General features: G+C 38.2%; 1 protein-coding gene across 33 annotated transcripts in view; it reads right to left on the bottom strand.

The window, feature by feature from the left end:
• TENM2 (teneurin transmembrane protein 2) overlaps positions 1-18094 on the bottom strand; it is a 3966312-nt gene that overhangs the window by 556414 nt on the left and 3391804 nt on the right. For 5 of the 33 annotated variants that reach the window (XM_078359058.1, XM_078359063.1, XM_078359052.1 and 2 more), the window contains one exon: positions 3225-3330. The exons of the other annotated variants lie outside the window; for them this stretch is intronic. In XM_078359058.1, the coding sequence (XP_078215184.1) occupies positions 3225-3330 (106 nt within the window). The remainder of the gene's footprint in view (positions 1-3224; positions 3331-18094) is intronic. 33 annotated transcript variants of the gene reach the window in all.

Genomic DNA, 18094 nt, shown 5'->3' with positions numbered 1-18094 from the left:
GCAAGGCAAGAAGGAAGCCCTGCTCCTATTCATGGAACAGATAAATGCTTGGACCAGAAAACTCTGAGCCACCCCATTCCTTTTCATTTTGGTAAACCATACCTAATATTCTGACATTTGACACATCTCTAGCCACCATTTTTCTAAGTGATGAAGAGTTTCTACTAATTTGAATTACTTAAAGACCTTTATTAAAGCTGAGGCAGCTTAGAATCCACTGAAGAGACAGTACAGGTCTCAGATGTTTATATGAATCTCAAGTCTGGCTCAGGATCTGACACCACAGCCTAATGAAATACAGAAGATAGACTTCCCAGGATTCTAGACAGCATTCAGGCATCAAGCTCTAGGATTTCTAGAAGTATACTATGTAAAATTCATGCTATTTTTATTGGTGCATTTTTAAAACCACTTTATTGAGATACAATTGACATCCCAAAAGCTTCACACCTTTAATATATACAAATTGATGAGATCGGAGATGAGTATACACCCATGAAACCATTACTATGGTCAGTGCCACAAACACATTAGCAATGGTCTCCTGTCTATGACAATAAAGCACAGTCAAAAGAAGCAAAAATAGGTAAGTCAAATTATATCCAGCCAAAAAGCTTCTGTGCAGCAAAGAAACCAATCAACAAACCAAGAAGGCTATCTTTGGAATGGAAGAAAATAACTAGCAAACCATATATCTGATAAAGGGATAATATTCAAAATACATAAGGACTCCTATTACTCAAAAGCAAAACAAGCAAAAACCCTAACAACCTGATTTTAAAATGAATGAAAATGAATAGCTATTTCTCCAAAGAAAACATATAAATGGAAAACTGGTACATGAAAAAGTGCTCAGCATCATTAATCATCATGGAAATACAAATCAAAACCACCAAGAGATATCGCCTACCACCTGTTAGGATGGCTACTATGAAGAAAACAGAAGGGAGCAAGTTTTGGGGAGAATGCGGAGAAAGGGTAACACTATAACAACACTACTAGTGGGGATGTAAATTCATTCGGCCCTTATAAAAAACAGTGTCGATGCTCCTCAAAAAAGTAAAAATAGAATCACCATATGATTCAGCAATCACACTTTGGGGTAAATATTGAAAGGAATTAAAATCCAGCTCTTGAAGAGATATCTGTGCTCCCATGTTCATTGCAGCATTATTTATAACAGCTAGGACATAAAGACAACTTAAATGTCCACCATAGATGAAGGCATCAAGAAAATGTGATATTGTATGTGTATATATATAATAATAATACCATATATATGCATGTGTGCATGTGTGTGTGTGTGTGTGTGTGTGTGTATATATATATGTTATATATATAATACTGGTATAACATATATATATATGTATATATATATATACTGGTATAACATATATATATATATATATATATACTGGTATAACATATACATATATATATATACTGGTATAACATATATATATATGTATAACATATATATATATATATATACACACACACACAGACACCCACAGTAGATATACCTGTATATTTATACTATATATATAATTATACCAGTATAATATTTTTTATATATATGCACAGACACCCACAATAGATATACCTGTATATTTATGTATACCATATATATAATTATACCAGTATAATATTTTATATATATATGCACACCCACAGTAGATATACCTGTATATTTATATATACTATATATATAATTATACCGGTATAATATTTTATATATATACACACCCACAGTAGATATACCTGTATATTTATATATACTATATATATAATTATACCAGTATATTTTACATATATATACACACCCACAGTAGATATACCTGTATATTTAAATATACTATATATAATTATACCAGTATAATATTTTCTAGATATATGCACAGACACCCACAGTAGATATACCTGTATATTTATATATACTATAATTATACCAGTATAATATTTTATATATATATGCACAGACACCCACAGTAGATATACCTGTATATTTATATATACTATAATTATACCAGTATAATATTTTATATATATATGCACAGACACCCACAGTAGATATACCTGTATATTTATATATACTATATATAATTATACCAGTATAATATTTTCTAGATATATATATACACACACAGAGTAGATATACCTGTGTGTATGTTTGTGTATGTGTGTATATACATAATATACACATAATTATATATATATAATTATACCAGTATATATACCAGCATCTATGGTGTATGTATATATATAATTATACTATATATACACATACATAATATATAGTATAATTATGTATATATACACATAATACATATATTTTGAAGGCTGGGTTTTATATATATATATACACCTATCACCCTGTTATCTGTGTATATATATATATATATATATAACCCAGCCTTCAAAAAGAAGGAACTCCTGCCATTTACAACAGCATGGATAAACCTGGAGAATATCATGCTAACTGAAATAAGATAAACCAGATATAGAAGGACAAATACTCCATGATACCGCCTGTATGATAAACCTAAAATAGTCAGAGTCCTAGAAGAAGACAGTAGGAATGCAAAACGGCAGGGGTTGGGAAGTAGGGGAGACAGGGAAGTATTGATCAAAGGGTAGGAAGTGTCAATGATGAAACTCGGTGTATTTTTAATAACATCTCTCTGCATTGTAAGCCCAAATTATCACTAAGTTTAGAGCAGAGGGAGCACTTGGAGAACTGCTCTGAACAGGATGTAACTCTAATTGAGTGTTAGGATAATCTTCACTTCTCCTCCCCACTGCAGCCAATGAATAACAAAGCTTACTGTACATCTTCTTGTACATCTATATTCAGAAATAGATAGTGAAGGTAGACAATTGGTAAGGAGGATTCCAATAATAGAGCCACAGTTACCTGTGTCATAAATAACGAACATCTTCTAAAGCTCCATCCAGATCAACCAAGCTGGGTGGGGTGTATGGGTGGTGTAGGCACACTCAGGTTTCTACCAATTACTACCTTTCCAAGAATATAAGAAGCCAACATTTTGATAATTATTTTGTTTCATTAAATATTTGCTCATTTATTAGCCGGTTAGATATTGATAGTAACTGATCACCTCGTTTGAGCTCAGCACAGTCTCAGTCATACACAGTGGGAATGCGACAACCATATTTGCTAAAAAGGCTACTGCAGGGACAAAGTTTTCCCTTTAGATATTTACCATAAAAATGTTCAAGTCTTCTGTCATTTTTTATAATCCAATGCACAAAAAGCCCAGGGGTAGTCAGAGCACAGCAAAGGGTTTGCCTTCCTCTTCTCAGTTGTTTCTGCAAATTCAAAGCAACATAGTTTCTTTTTTTTTTTTAATTATACTTTAAGTTCTGGGATACATGTGCAGAACGTGCAGTATTGTTACATAGGTATACATGTGCCATGGTGGTTTGCTACCCATCACCCTGTCATCTACCCTAGGTATTTCTCCTAATGCTATCCCTCCCCTGTTCCCAATCCCTCGACAGGCCCCGGTGTGTGATATTCCCCTCTGTGTGCTCATATGTTCTCATTGTTCAACTCCCACTTGTGAAGGAGAACGTGTGGTGTTTGGTTTTCTGTTCCTGTGTTAGTTTGCTGAGGATGATGGTTTCCAGCTTCATCCGTGTCCCTTCTTGATGGTGACTTTTACCAACTCCAAACTATTCAATCTCCACTGTCAATAATGCATGCCAAGAACTGACAAAAAGTAAAGAATCAATACACTCCAGCTCCAACTACCTCTTTTAGACACACTCCTGCAGATCTAACACATGCTCTCTTCCTATACCCAAGGCGCCACTCTTTGGCATCCTAGAGAGAAGCCTTGAAGACATCATATTTCTTTCAACATCAAGAACCATAGCCTAAAGATAATGCACAAAAATGTAAAGTACTCAAGAAAAAAGGCTTGATTCTTTTACCTCCATCAACACAGCCAGAAGAAGCAAACCCAGTGAACCCACATAAGGTTACTGCAACTGGAAGTCATTCTGTGCAGTTCTTACTCGAAGCCTTCTTTTTCCTTGATTTTTCTGGCCTGAACTGCCCTCTTCCTTCATTGCTACTTCTGTACTAAATCCCAAACCACATAATATTGGTATTTAACTCTTCTGTTTGAGTACATTTTAGCTGCATAATATGGTGATGCGTGAGGGTGAAACATTATTTTATCAGAGGCATTTGCTTTTCTTCATAAGGAATAGCTTTACTTAACACACTGATTTTTGCATTATGAGGTTGTATTAAATGAATGCGTAGGAATGGCTGCTGTTGGATAAGATGTGCCGTGGTTGTAGCTCTCAGAAAAACAAAATTGTTAAAGTTAAAATTAAAGTGTAGGCTAAGGTTACACCCAGAGGTATTATCTGTATTGACAAATAAAAGTCCTCTGTTCAGACTGGGACCCAGAGTGTGAAGAGGTTGATTGGCTGGCCCTGTGAAGGTAAGTGGAGAGGAGTACATCCTCCCTCCCACTACCTCTCAATAGCCCATACCATGGTGAAACTCAAATGAGTGGCTAAAAGCTTTAAGCAAAGTAATCCAACATAGGCTTGTGCCACGGCCAATGTCCACCGCATAATTCTCTGAGAAAACCAAGTTCAGAACTACCCAGAAATAATTTTGCACCCTCAAAGAATTTCTTCTCTTATTCTACCAAACAGTTGAGTCCTTCCTTCTTCCTCTCTATGCCTTTCACCTCTTCTTCAGGTTGAGAGATAGGGATGGAAAAAGGGGTTAAACAACAACAAAAACCTAAGCACAATAATTTGGGAAAGAAATTCTTGCCTCTCTTTACTTTCTTCTATCAGCCTAGCAGAAAACTAATCGTTACATCGCGTGCAAAGACCTAAGTTGCTGACATAACTTTTCTGAAATCAATACATCAATGAGACTATATATATTTTGAAGACTAGTACTAATTTAGTATACCACTTGTTGGGTTCTACTGTACATTTCCAGAAAAAAATTAAAAATATCTTTTTCTAAATGATATAAAATAATCCTATGGTGAGTCTTCTTTGTTTAACAAGTAAGAAGCACACACAATTCATTTGCTGCTTAAATCAGGAGTTAATGTAGTCTTTTCTTTTTTTTTTTTTTGAGATGGTTTCACTCTTGTCACCCAGGCTGGAGTGTAATGGTGCAATCTTGGCTCACTGCAACCTCTGCCTCCCAGGTTCAAGCAATTCTCCTGCCTCAGCCTCCCATTTAGCTGGGATTACAGGCATGTGCCACCATGCTTGGCTAATTTTTGTAGTTTTAATAGAGATGGGGTTTCACCATGTTTGCCAGGCTGGTCTCGAACTCCTGACCTCAGGTGATCCACCTGCCTCGGCCTCCCAAAGTGCTCAGATTACAGGCATGAACCACTGTGCCCAGCTTAATTTAGTCTTTTTAAAGCCATATACCACTTACTGTAAGTGTCATTTAGCATACATGGCTATGGATTGGAAATTTCTGGACTAGTAATAGCCAAAGCAATTGCAGCATATGGAATAACACTATGAGAAGAAAGACTAAAAGGTCTATATGAGTGTGGGTATGAGTGCCTCTGCTTGTGCACATGTGAAAGATAGAAATCAAGAACAAGAAAGAAATAGAGCAAGAGGGAGACAGAGGGAGAGAGGTTGTGTGTGTAAGCAAAGACTTTTTAAGAAAATCAAAAACAGCAGTTCTTGGGAAAACTTTTACTATGCAAAGGATCTATATCACATATATATATGTGTGTGTTTATATATAGTCCTTTCTTCATTAAAAAAGTGAAATTAAATGAGTGACATGGCCCCATAGAGACACACAAGACCCAAATCATAACATCAATATATAAGCAAGTGTGTTCGCAAGATGGAGATGAATTCAGCCAATCAAGAGAGCACCTAGGCAAATGTGAAAGGCAGAATGTTCCCAAGGAAAGGCTCGATATTAAAACCCAAGCAGCTCTATCCTTCATTACCTTGTGTATGGGATTTGGTTGCTCATGCATGGAAGTTCAGATGTTATTTCATTTGTGTAACCGAATGAATGGGTGGGCAGAGTTAATAGGATTTGCTCATTAAATACTTAAATCAGCATGTCATCAGTTATTATATTTGATGTAAACCTTTTTTTGGTGTTTCAGGGTGATTCCTCTTCTGTATAAAAAAGATGTCAATAATCCCTTCCCAGATCTCTTCAAAGGCAGGGAACACATTTTATAGTTCTCAACAACTGTTGCAATCTTCAAAATGGTGTGAAAATTCCTTGAATTGAATAAGCCTGATGGGTTGATTAAAGCAGGATATACCTCTACTTGCCAAAACAAATATTCTCTAGAAGGAACTGCTAGAAAATAACATTTAAAGAGACGTATTTACTTTCTGTATAGTTCAAGTTTATCACAACATGAATGTAAATATCAATAAGGAAAGGTCACCTGAAAAGTTAGAAACTGTCATTAAAATAACAGAATATTTATACAGCAATGCAGGCAGATCCTTTCCCACTGCAGAGCAGAGAATAATACAATACAATAATAATAACTACAATTTAGAGTCCCACTAACTAGGAATCAGGCACTTTGCCAAACACTGTATGTACGGATCTATTTAATGAACCCTTAAAATGATCTATGAGGTGGGAGCTTATTATCATTACTATTTTTCAAGTAAGGCACAGAACCAGAGCTTCAGTGGCCTGCCCAAATTCTCACATGCAGTTAGTGAGAAGAAAAGTCAATGGTCTCAAACATTACATGTCACAAACCTATGTTGCTTTCTTCTTCTCACTGGAACATGAGAAAGTATAAGAGTAAGAAAGTAATTGCTACCCTATGCTAAATTTCATGCAGAATAATTTGAAAATGATGTAAAAAAATCCCCAACATGACAATGCCAACATCACAGGGTTCTACCTTTCAAACCAGTTCATATATTCATAACTTCATGTTCATACATATTCAGCCAAGTCAGAAAGGTGCCTCATTTAACTGTGAATGTGCAACTTAGGCCAAAAACCCACATCCTGCAAGAGCTGGGGGAGATGTAATGACTGGGAAAAAATGTAATAGCTAGAATACAAAAATTCCACTTCCCATAGGCCTCACCCATTTCTTGTGTGCATTTCTCTAGCAGCTGTTGTTTAGAAAGTGCCTGCGGTCACACAGATAAAATGTGGTAGTTGTAGCATATTAACATAAATATTTTTACCTGAATAATTCCTGCTGTTCTTTTGAAACTTAAATCAATTCACATATTGTTTTCCCTGGAGTTTCCCAAAACCTTGATACCTTTTTTGTTTTAATGAATGTAACAACTGTGTGTGCTGTGGCTGAACCAAGTATCATTTCTGAACAGAAATTTTATTTTTTCAGGGCATGATATACTAAGAGGAAGGACAATGGTACTGAGTATAGAACTGATGCACATTCAAATGGAATCAGTTTATCAAAACATATCCCTTCAAGATGGACTGAATTGTGATACCCACAATCAATTGCTAATAGTACCAAATCATTAACTGCTGGCTTTGAGATTCTTACAGAGAATAATTTCATATAACCCAGAAAAGCATGGCCATGCTGATTAAATTAGCCTGATTCTCTCCCCTGAGACAGGATGTTTACAGAGGCAGTGAGAAGCAAGGACTCTGTGAGTAGGGTGTTCTGGGTTCAAATCCCAGCTTAATCCCTTCCTGGCAATGCGAAGTCTGAAGTAAGCACTAAACCACAAAGTCTAACAATCTCATAGGTCGGGTCACTGCACCACCTAAAGCGACCATGCATGTTATAATAAATGAATGGTGCCCTTTGGCATTCTGCAGTACACAACCTAAACATGCAGGCCCCTGCTCAAGGGTTGTGGGGATTCAAGTGATCCTGTCTGTGAAACACTTGGGCCAACCCCTAGTACTTAGTAGTTCTGCAGAGAATGTTAGCTCTTAATTGTTTTTATCTTAATGTGTACTATGTATGACCTCTATCTTCACATTTCAATTCTTAAAGGACTTTTAAGGAAGTACTTTATTTTCCATGTTCCATCTGGTCTCTCTATCAAGGGAGCAGTGAGATTTTGTAAATTTTCTGAGTCAAGTACTCTTTAAGCCTGTTCTATCTTTTCAGTGAAACTAAGTGTCTTTGCAGATTTCATTCTGTTTCTATGAGATAGCATGCCTGTGAAGAGGTCTGAAGAACTCAAGATGTCCTCAACAGTGCTATGTAAAAATTTTCCTGAAACCCCAATATATTATTGCATTTACAGAAGTGAATTCAGAGCCAGACTAATTGGGTCAAAGTCCGGCTCTCTCCATTTCTAGCTACGCGATTTTTCCAAGTCAGTTAATCTTTGAAGCCTCAGGTTTCTTATTTGCATATTGGGGAAACTAATACTTCCTACTACATAGGATTGCTGGGGCATGCGGGGAACATACTGTATTGTAAACTGTTCAGCAAAAGCCTGGCTGATAGTTGATACTAAATATATCATTGCTGCATTATTACTAGCTTCCAGTCTACGTCTCTCAACTGCTGGAGGAGGGATGTTCCATTCAGAAGCCACTTAAGCTGCGAGTCAGGCCATAGGAATGTTGCCCCATAAACTCAGCTGGGTTCAGAATTCTCAGAAAGATAATCAGCAGGGCAGGGCATTGTTCTAGTTCTATCTGGCTACAGCGGAGACATGCTCAGCATACTTATTCTGAGGACCTTAGCTGCTTCATCTGAAACTAAGGTGATACATCTGCAAAGTTAAGACTTGGGGATGTGCAAAGAGGTCTTTTCAAGTACACAATTGTCTGATTTAAAACAAGGTAAAATAAGCAGAGATTCTGTCTGGGTGTTCCTTTTACATTTTTACTTACTCCTTTAGTTTTAGATACTAAAACTAAAACCTGTGGCCTTCCCTGCTTGATATTCATAGCACGCTTGGCTGATGGATCAAATTATTTTTTATTGGGCTTGGATGAGACTTCAGAATACTACTTAACACAACATTCTAGTGTGTTGAGCCACTATTAATCCTTCCAAATTTTAATTTTGAGGACAGGACATCCTCTTTATCTCTGTTTTGTGAAGCATCTTACATATTTAGGACTGTCTTCTGTGACAGTCACATATATTTCTTTTCACTAATCAAAGCCAAAAGATGTGGCTGTCTTAAGTTCCATTTTCTCTGACTTTTATAACTAGCTGACTATAGAATTAATTCTCAATTTCAAAGGGTTTACACTTTAAAAGGAACTGCATTAATTCTTTTAAAAGTATTGATGGAAGTCATTCTCTATTCTTCCCACTATGCATGTTCAAGCAATGGAAGGGATAACCAAATAACCAGGCAACTGCAGTGCCCCACGTCTGCGCAATGGCCACTCAGGAGGCCAGGGCCCGGGTAGGTGAGTTGGGGAGAGACATCCAGTTCATCTTGAGGATTAAGGGGCTGTTTTTAGATCATTGTGGATGGCAATGTTCTAGCACAGGGAACAGTGTGGAGCCTGTTGGAGAGAGAGACACCATGGTCTGGTCAGGGAATGTCAAGTCACTCAGAATAGTAAAGCATGGTCTATAATGGGCTGAGCTTGTGGGAAAATGAAGACACATTTGAAAATAAATGTGAGAAAAATAGGAAGGTGATCTGAAGTCATCACCTTATAGAGAAAGATGCAATGCTTTGACTGGAAAGGTAGTAACGAAGGTAAAAACAGCCAGGAAGGTAGCGGTCAAGGAAATACTAAGGAAAGGAGCTCAAATTACTGCACGTAGAGGCTGCATATGGGGGGGTAATCAGATCTGAACAGAAGATCAGTGCATACAATGAGGAAAGGGGAGGATAAATTTCTCTCTGTGGCATTTGGAGATATATTTATTTTCTTGTCCACGTAGAGGCAAATACCAGAGCCCTTGTTTGAATTCTAATAAAACAGAAATTTAATCACTTAGAGAGACACTTTGTCAGGCCATTATATTTCGAGTTTCTGAGGATTTACTTTTCTTTGTTAAATAACCTAAGCATAACAGCTAGGGGTGGCGACAGAATAGCAGGTCCACAGGGCTATGAAATACAAATTTGACTTAAAATTGGCAACTCTTGGCTGGGTGCAGTGGCTCACCTGTAATCCTAGCACTTTGGGAGGCCGAGGTGGGTGGACCACCTGAGATCAGGAGTTTGAGACCATCCTGGCCAACATGGTGAAACCCCGTCTCTACTAAAAATACAAAAATTAGCCAGGCATGGTAGTGGTGCCTGTAATTCTGGCTAGTGGGGAAGCTGAGACAGGAGAATTGTTTGAACCTGGGGGCGGAGGTTGCAGTGAGCCGAGCTGGTGCCACTGCACTCCAGTGTGTACAACAAGAGGAGTTAAATTCCAACTCAAAAAAAAAAAAAAATGGTAACTCTTTTATTCAATATATATGGATTAATCCACTGCAATGTGCCAGGTGCTGTGATAAATGTTGAAAATAAAGCAGTGAACAAATTAACATGGCTTCAGGGAGCTTATAATCTAGTAAAAAGATATTAAACAAATAAACACAGGATGCATATGTGATTACAATTCGAGATAAGTCCGTCCTCATAAGGCAAAGCAAAATATAGAATGAAAGGTTCAAACTGGAGGAACCGTTTCTAAAAGTGGGAGCCAAGGAGGGCTTTCTATGGAAGGGAAATGCATGCTAAGCTCCAAACAAGCAGCAGGCGCCATAGGGGACAGTGCTCCAGATAGAGCAGCAGTTCTCAGGCAGATGATGGTTTTGCCCTTCAAGGGACATTCTGCAACATCCAGAGGCATTTTTTGTTGTCACAGCAGGGATGGTGTGGTGCTATTGGTATTTAAAGACAGACAAGAACCAGGCAAGTGTGAGAAATTGGAGGAGGGCAAGGCCTGGAAGGAAGAGAGAGTATGTGCAGAGGCCGGCAGGGCTAAATTGTGCAGGGCCTGGTTGACTACTCCACATAGAGAGTATAGACACTTGTTTTCCTAAGTTAGGTGATGAGCTTCCTGAGGTTTTTTAAGCAGGACTGTTAACGGGTTGATTCACTTTTTAAGACTGTCAGGGTGCTGGGTGAGAATGGAAGAGGAGGAAGTGGGAAGTAAGGAATGGGCCCAGGAAGGTGCAAGAGGAGAAGCTGGGAGACCCTCAGAAGGTTGTAGCAGGGTCTCGCTGACAATGTGTGGTGTTGATTACAAGCAGGGCTTTTGCACTAGTGGAGACATTAACGATCAAAGAGCAACTGGTCATTCCAACTTAGAAAATACAGCACTCTCTCTTTTCAAAGAATATCTCATAATCCTTTCACCATCTGTTTTTCCTATTTCTGTTGATTTGTTTAAACATATAATGAGCATTTTCATACATAGAAAAGGGAGGCCTTACTATTTTAGACAATGATAAATAAGTGAGCTCCCGATCCTTAGTAAAAACATGTGAAGTGTTGAGATAAAAGGTGTGGCAGAGAACTACATGAAATCCACAGACTGAAGGGAGACAATGGAACTACTATTGTTCTAAGTATTTCAGGAGTCATCACAAGTTTTAACCTTACTTTACTTTGGTTTTTATACCTTGGCTGGCTTTGATGAAAGTATCAGAGGAAATGTTTATGCTTCATCAGGGGCTCTTTTAAAATTTTTATAATATCATAAGGTGTGGTAAAAAAAAAAGTAAGCATTTTTTTCTGAACTACAGATAGTCCTCCAAAGGAAAAAAAACACTCACAGGTAATCAAACCTAGACAGCAGTTTCCCAAATACCAACCCTTCAAATATTATAAATATCATCTCATGATTTTAGTCATAGCTATGTATTACCTGGTCTCTTCTGTACTTAATACTTTTGTTTGTAAATCAATTCTTTTTTTTTTAAAAAAAATCACCATTCTAAGTGGAAATTCACTTAGTAGCCACAAATAGAGGGTAATGTTTACAACAAAATTTAAAAAGTTCAACACAATATGCTTAAATTCCTGTTAACTATTTTTGTCTGATTCACAGAAAACCTGAATCCTCTTCCTCTGCTAAAATGTGAAACTCACACATTTTAGAGAGGGAGTAACATCTAGCATCCCACTGAGGCTCCTCCAATGGCAGGAGCCTACAAACTGGTCCAAGGATTGTTTATATACAAACCAGAGTTAAGAAGGAGTTTCATATTTTTTAATGGTTCAAAAATATCAAAAGAAGAATAACATTTCACCTGTAAAACTATACAAAATTCATATTTCAGTGTGCATAAAAAATTCTTTTTTGAGCCACACCCATCCCTTATGTTTTAACTAAAGCTGCTTTAGTGCTAAAATGGCTGAATTGAGTAGCAATAACAGAGACCTCATGGCTTGCAAAGCCCAAGATACTATTCAGTCCTGTATAGATAAAGTTTGCCTACCCCTCATTATGTGACCCAACTTATTTAAAGCCACTGCAGGTGCTACACCTATGGTATGTGTAGCTCCCATACTCTGGAAAATTCTGCTCTGTGAATAAGCATGCCTAAAAACTGAGATTCTGAAAGCCACAAAGAAGCAATAAAGCTTCAGAGAAATATGTCCCCCATTGGAAAATGACATCAGAAGCAAAAGTAGATGAATGTTGTCTGAGAATATACAGGATACATCCACATGTCTCTTACATGCAGCTCAACTGGAATGTCAGCAGAAGTAGTTTGGTGGACGTTTGCTCCTGCTGTACCAACTCAAGTGTAAAATAATGGGCTATTTATCTACTTGTGATGACAATTCTTTTTTCTGCATGTAAACATTAAAATCCCTTCTAATGAACAATGTGATTACACGGTCCAGTTTCAGTGAGCTTCTATAGTTAGTTTCACTTAACGCACTTACCACAACTAATGAGAACTATTCATGCACACCAAGAGATTAAGAGCTGGGCCTGATTCTCAAAAGTATGGGGAAGGAAAGAAATGATTTGCAGGCTCATACTGCACCAACCAGACTTCTTCCACTAAGCTCACTTAAAAGACAACATACTAAGGAAGCAAAGAAATGACAGAATGGATAGGCTTAGCTTGAAGGCATCTCCCATAAAAACATCATTATTTTAAATACTATGTAAAAGCAGTAGTATAATTTGTAACTAATTCTTCAAAAGTAGACCCAGAAAATATAGCTGTCACCTCTAGTCCTGGGGAAAGGAATACTCTGCTATTTTAAGTATTGGTTCAGAACCTGGGCTGTGCATGAGAATCACCTGGGAAGTTCTTAAAAGCCTGAGTCCCAGACCACACCCTGACTAATTCAGTCAGGATCCCAGTTTTGTAAAGATCCCCAGGTGCTTCCAATATGAGGCCACAGTTGAGAACCAGCACTCTCTTACTGTCTTACCTTGTAAACTGATATCCATAAGATGTTACATGGGCTCACCTGGGCGGAGAAGTTAAGCTGGACAAGTTCAGAGGAGGTAGAGTGAATAGGGGAACCCTAGAAAGATGTCAGTTTAGGAGGCTGATGATTTCTGTACATTTCTGGTAATACTAAAATCTCAACTTGAGATTACTGATGCCTTTCTAAAAATCTTAGATAAATGGAATTGTGAAAAGTGCATTCAATTAGTCTGTTGAGCCTCCAAATGTATTTTAAATAGTTAATAGGAATGATTGTGCTGGGCTCCTGAGTTCCACCCTTAAGCTAAATCTCTGGGGAACACTTATACCCAGTAAGGAATATTCCAAGTAATTAGCCTTCATACACGGTGATGGTGGCACTACAATATCTTGGACACGCTAGGCAAAGCAGTGGACTCTGAACTATGTCTAACAGAGCATTAAGAGCTATCTGCATATTGGTTTTGCTTCTGGATATGAAATCACCCAAGCTATATTTTTTCCACGATCAACTCCAGGGCCCTTCACTCTTGCCCATGCTTAATAACCTCTGCCTTAACTAACATTTTTTTTCTTTTGCCTAGGAATTTCTTAAAAGGTAGGTAATAGTGAGGGAGAGGTGCATCAATGTTTAGCATATGACAGTTACCCAGTCCTCCAGTAACAACTCCTAAGTTTATCCATTGAGGCTATTCCTTAGGAAATAAATTTTGAATAGTCTGAATCAAGTTAAAATTGAATCAAGCCCAACATTCTTCCGGAAACCCAATACATCTTACAGGAAAACTATGTAACTCTATAAAAAAGGTTTTCATTAAATCCTAACTATTCATATGGCAAGTGTCAAATGAGATTTAAAGGCGGATTTTTAAAAACATATTCAAGTTCTGTTATCCTCAGTTTCTCCATGCCCAACCAAACACTTTTGCCTAGCCCCTCTCTTGACCAATGGGGGCAGATTTCTTAGACTTCGGAGAGTTGGTAGGGCAATTCCCGGCAGTGGAAAGGTATGCGTCAGTCTTCCCAGAGGTTATGATATTTGCATTTATTGAGCATCATAGAGCATGCCAGGCACACTCTACTAATAGCTCAGCACAAACCAATGAGTCAGAGAATATCACTCCTAATTAGAGGTGAAAGATCTGAGGCTCTCACAAAGGCTATGTAAAATGCCCTTTAATCAGTGCCCGTTCTGTGATTCAGACCCAGGGCTGTTTGTCTCTGAAGCTTGGGCTCTTAGTTGCTACTCCATACTGCCAACTCAAGCCATCAAGCAGACCAGGCAGCCCTTTGAGGGGCCAATGAAGGAGCTCGAAATGGCCTCATTCCCAGCATGGGCACATATGCAACACTATCGTCCATCTGCCACAATTCTACTGTGTATTGATGCCATTCTAGAAGAAAGCCCAAAGGCCATTTGGGCAACCTCTCAACAGTTCACCACTTTAGTTGTTAATCGAATCGATCTATCTTTTTCTTGGGAAGGAGGCACCTGCCTGAACAGCTGGGTCTCCCTACCTTATTGCATTAAGGGTATGAATAAATACAATTGCTTCTGCCAGTAACACATACACAAACTGGATGTGGCTTGGAGGTATATATTTTTAAAGTCATGCATACATATTTAATTAATAATCTGTAACATAACAAATGTGGTTCAGGTGACGCTGATAATAAAGTTCTGTTTTCAGTAACATTTCCCATGGGAGTAATTCCCACATTATCAGTCCAGACACTGGCTGTGTCCAGATCGCCTGAGATGTTAATTAAAAAATACAGATTCCTCAGGTTCACCCAAAACAAACTGAATCAGACTATCCAGGGGTGGTGATCTGGAAACTGTGTTTCCAATAAAGCCCCAGGTGACAGTAGAGCACAGCCAGAATTAGGAACTAATTTACTAAGTTAGAGTGAATGGGGGCAATTGCCTCAGGCCAATTAGTTTGACCTTTTTAATATTTATTGACCTAATACTATTTGCAAGCACTGTTCTAGACCCGGAGAACAACCTGTGAACAGGGCAGATAAGGTCCTTCATATGAAGTTTACAGTATAGAGAGGGGAGACCAGCAAGCAGTAAGCAAGCAGACATATGCAGAAATAAGATCATTTCAGGTAGCTGCATTCCAAGGTGGCAAAGAGGGCGTGAGGAAAGAGAAGGCTATCAAGCAGTTATTCGGGAAGGCAGAGGGTTTGGTAGCAAGGCAGAGGGTCAATAAAGAGGTACTCCTCTTCCCCAAACGGTGCTAAAAATATAGGTGAGATTTTAACCACACAGGCCCCTTCAGATCTCAGATCCAGAGTAGGTAAGATAGTTCTTTGTATATCACATACCTTCCGCAAAGGCCAACTGGTTTGGGACTAGGGCTAGACCCTCAATCTCTCCTCCTCTGACCTCTCTTTCTCCTGCCTGTGAGATCCTCCTTGCCTATCAATTTCCTGAAGACTCTGCTGGAGAACTCCCAGTTCTTCTAACCACCAGGAGCCACAGCGTCTCTTTTTTGAAGTCAGGAAGATTTGGAATTTGAACCAAGTTCTGTTTGAGCACAATGACCCTACTCTTTCTAAAATACCATAAGATAATACATAGCAAAGGATTATTTTCTGGTGGTAATTGCTGGGGGACAGAAGCAGGGAAGGAAGGCTGGTACAATAAGATTGGAGAAATGGGATAGAAGGGAAAACTCCCATCTTCATTTGCACACTATTCGATTTAAACTGATCTTAAGTGGGTAAACACCTGCTGGTGGAAGACACCGTGTGACTTGCCTCAGGCTTTACCCAGACTATCCAGCTCTGTCTACTTCCTTCCTGTGAACCTTCCCAGAAGAACAGGAAGAAATTGTTCTTATTTGTTCTAGGTCTTATTTTCTTCTACTCATGAGCCAAGATACAGACAGTACTTCTGCAGTCAGAGGAGAGATGGTCCTTACAAATTTTACAATTGGAAAGATGAGGTAAATAGGGCCAAAGGCAGATGAAGTTTGGGTAGGGGGGCAGGGGAGGAAAATCATAAGTGGGTGAGACAGAATTTATGTTACAAGTCATGTGTTTCCAGTATCTGACACATATTCACTGGTTGCTCAGAAAGTGATATGAAGTGTCACAAAGTGTCAAACAACATTGGGTCTTCAGAACATTTTCATCAGAAATACTTCGTTTTCAATTTGTCATTAAAGTTTCTGGTTACATTAAGGAGAAAGTCTCAATTTGTTCCTAGCATTTCATTGCTTATATTCCTTCCCTCCCATACACACAGACTCGTATGTATGCATATGTATGTATATATTCAGATATATACATATATTTGTATATATAAATGTGTATATAATTTTGCTTGTTTATACTTATATTTCCTTCTAAACACTGAAGAAATGTTTTTATTTTAAATATATTTAAGTTGCAAGGAGGAATCATTTTAAATAAAATATCAAGCAAATATATAATAGGTGGCATTAAAGATGGGACAGGAATCAAGGTGATAGAAAATGGCTGAAGCGTGATAGATCTTATCTAACCCAATCTCCTTTCTTTATAGATGAAAAATCGAAGGCCCACATAACTGACTAATACACAGCCACGCAAGTATTTAGCAGCAAAAATAGTAATAGCATGCCGCTCTCTCTGTTCATGCCCTTTTGAGGATGTGTAGAAAGTTATCTGTACAAATATGAGAAGTCCTTCCCAAATAAGTAAAGTAACTGGCATAACTGAGGAACTCTTTGGCAAATCTACTCTGTATACCGACTCAGGAAAAACAGGGAAAAAGCCCCAATCTGTTCTTTCTAGTTGTGTGCCAATAAAAAGTCACCAGATCTTTCTGAACCTCACTTTGCTCTTCAGTTAAAATTAAAAAAAAAAAAAAATCCATCAACATAAATAAAAGCATAACTCTACTTGTCTATGATTATAATATAATGGCTTGACATGTAAGAAGTGATCATATACAGCATTATTTTTCCTTCTGCCCCTCAAAATGTTTTGGGGTTTGAATGACAAATTAAGAATGTGTGTTCCTTCCTAAATTTCACTTCTTCCATTCCCAGATAATTTTCTTTTCAAATAGGAGGTGAAGTTCCCAGGTCATGAGCCCAAAATTATGGCAAACCAAAAGAACATTTCACACTGAAAGCAAAATTAATAGCAGCAGCAAAGTCTCTGAGAGTTTAAGAGCAGAGGAAGAGGCCAGGCACAGTGGCTTATGCCTGTAATCCCAACTACTCGGGAGGCTGAGGCAAGAGAATCACTTGAACCCAATGGAGATTCCAGTAAGCCAAAATCACGCCACTGCACTCCAGCCTGGGGGGACAGAGTGAGACTCTGTCTCAAAAAAAAAAAAAAGAGCAGATGAAGAGGTAAGAAGAGTATTTAGGACTGTCCTCTTTCCCTTCACTGATAGAGTTTAGCAGAAACGGGACCTACGATTCCAGCTACGCTAGTCCTCTGCAGTGCATGTCACATCTGCTAGACCAATGGAGCTGTTAGAGGAGGAATAGGCCATTTTAAATGTTGCACTTTCTTCTTTAAAAATACATGCAGAGATAAATGAATGCAGTGATCATTTCATCTTTTGTATTGATATTTTTGGTGACCATAAAAACACACTCCTCGGATCTCTGGCTGTGGGAACAGAGTTGATGGAGGGCCACACTGGCTGTCCCCTTCAGATCCACTACTCTGTTTGTACTGAGGTTCCCAGGGCTGTTCTCCACCAATGACTGGGCACAGAGAAGAAACTAATTCATGCCCATTTA

The sequence above is a fragment of the Callithrix jacchus genome, chromosome 2 (assembly GCF_049354715.1).
Source record: "Callithrix jacchus isolate 240 chromosome 2, calJac240_pri, whole genome shotgun sequence".
NCBI lineage: Eukaryota > Metazoa > Chordata > Mammalia > Primates > Cebidae > Callithrix > Callithrix jacchus.
Note: the sequence above shows the minus strand (reverse complement) of the source record. Positions and strands in the feature narration are given on the sequence as shown.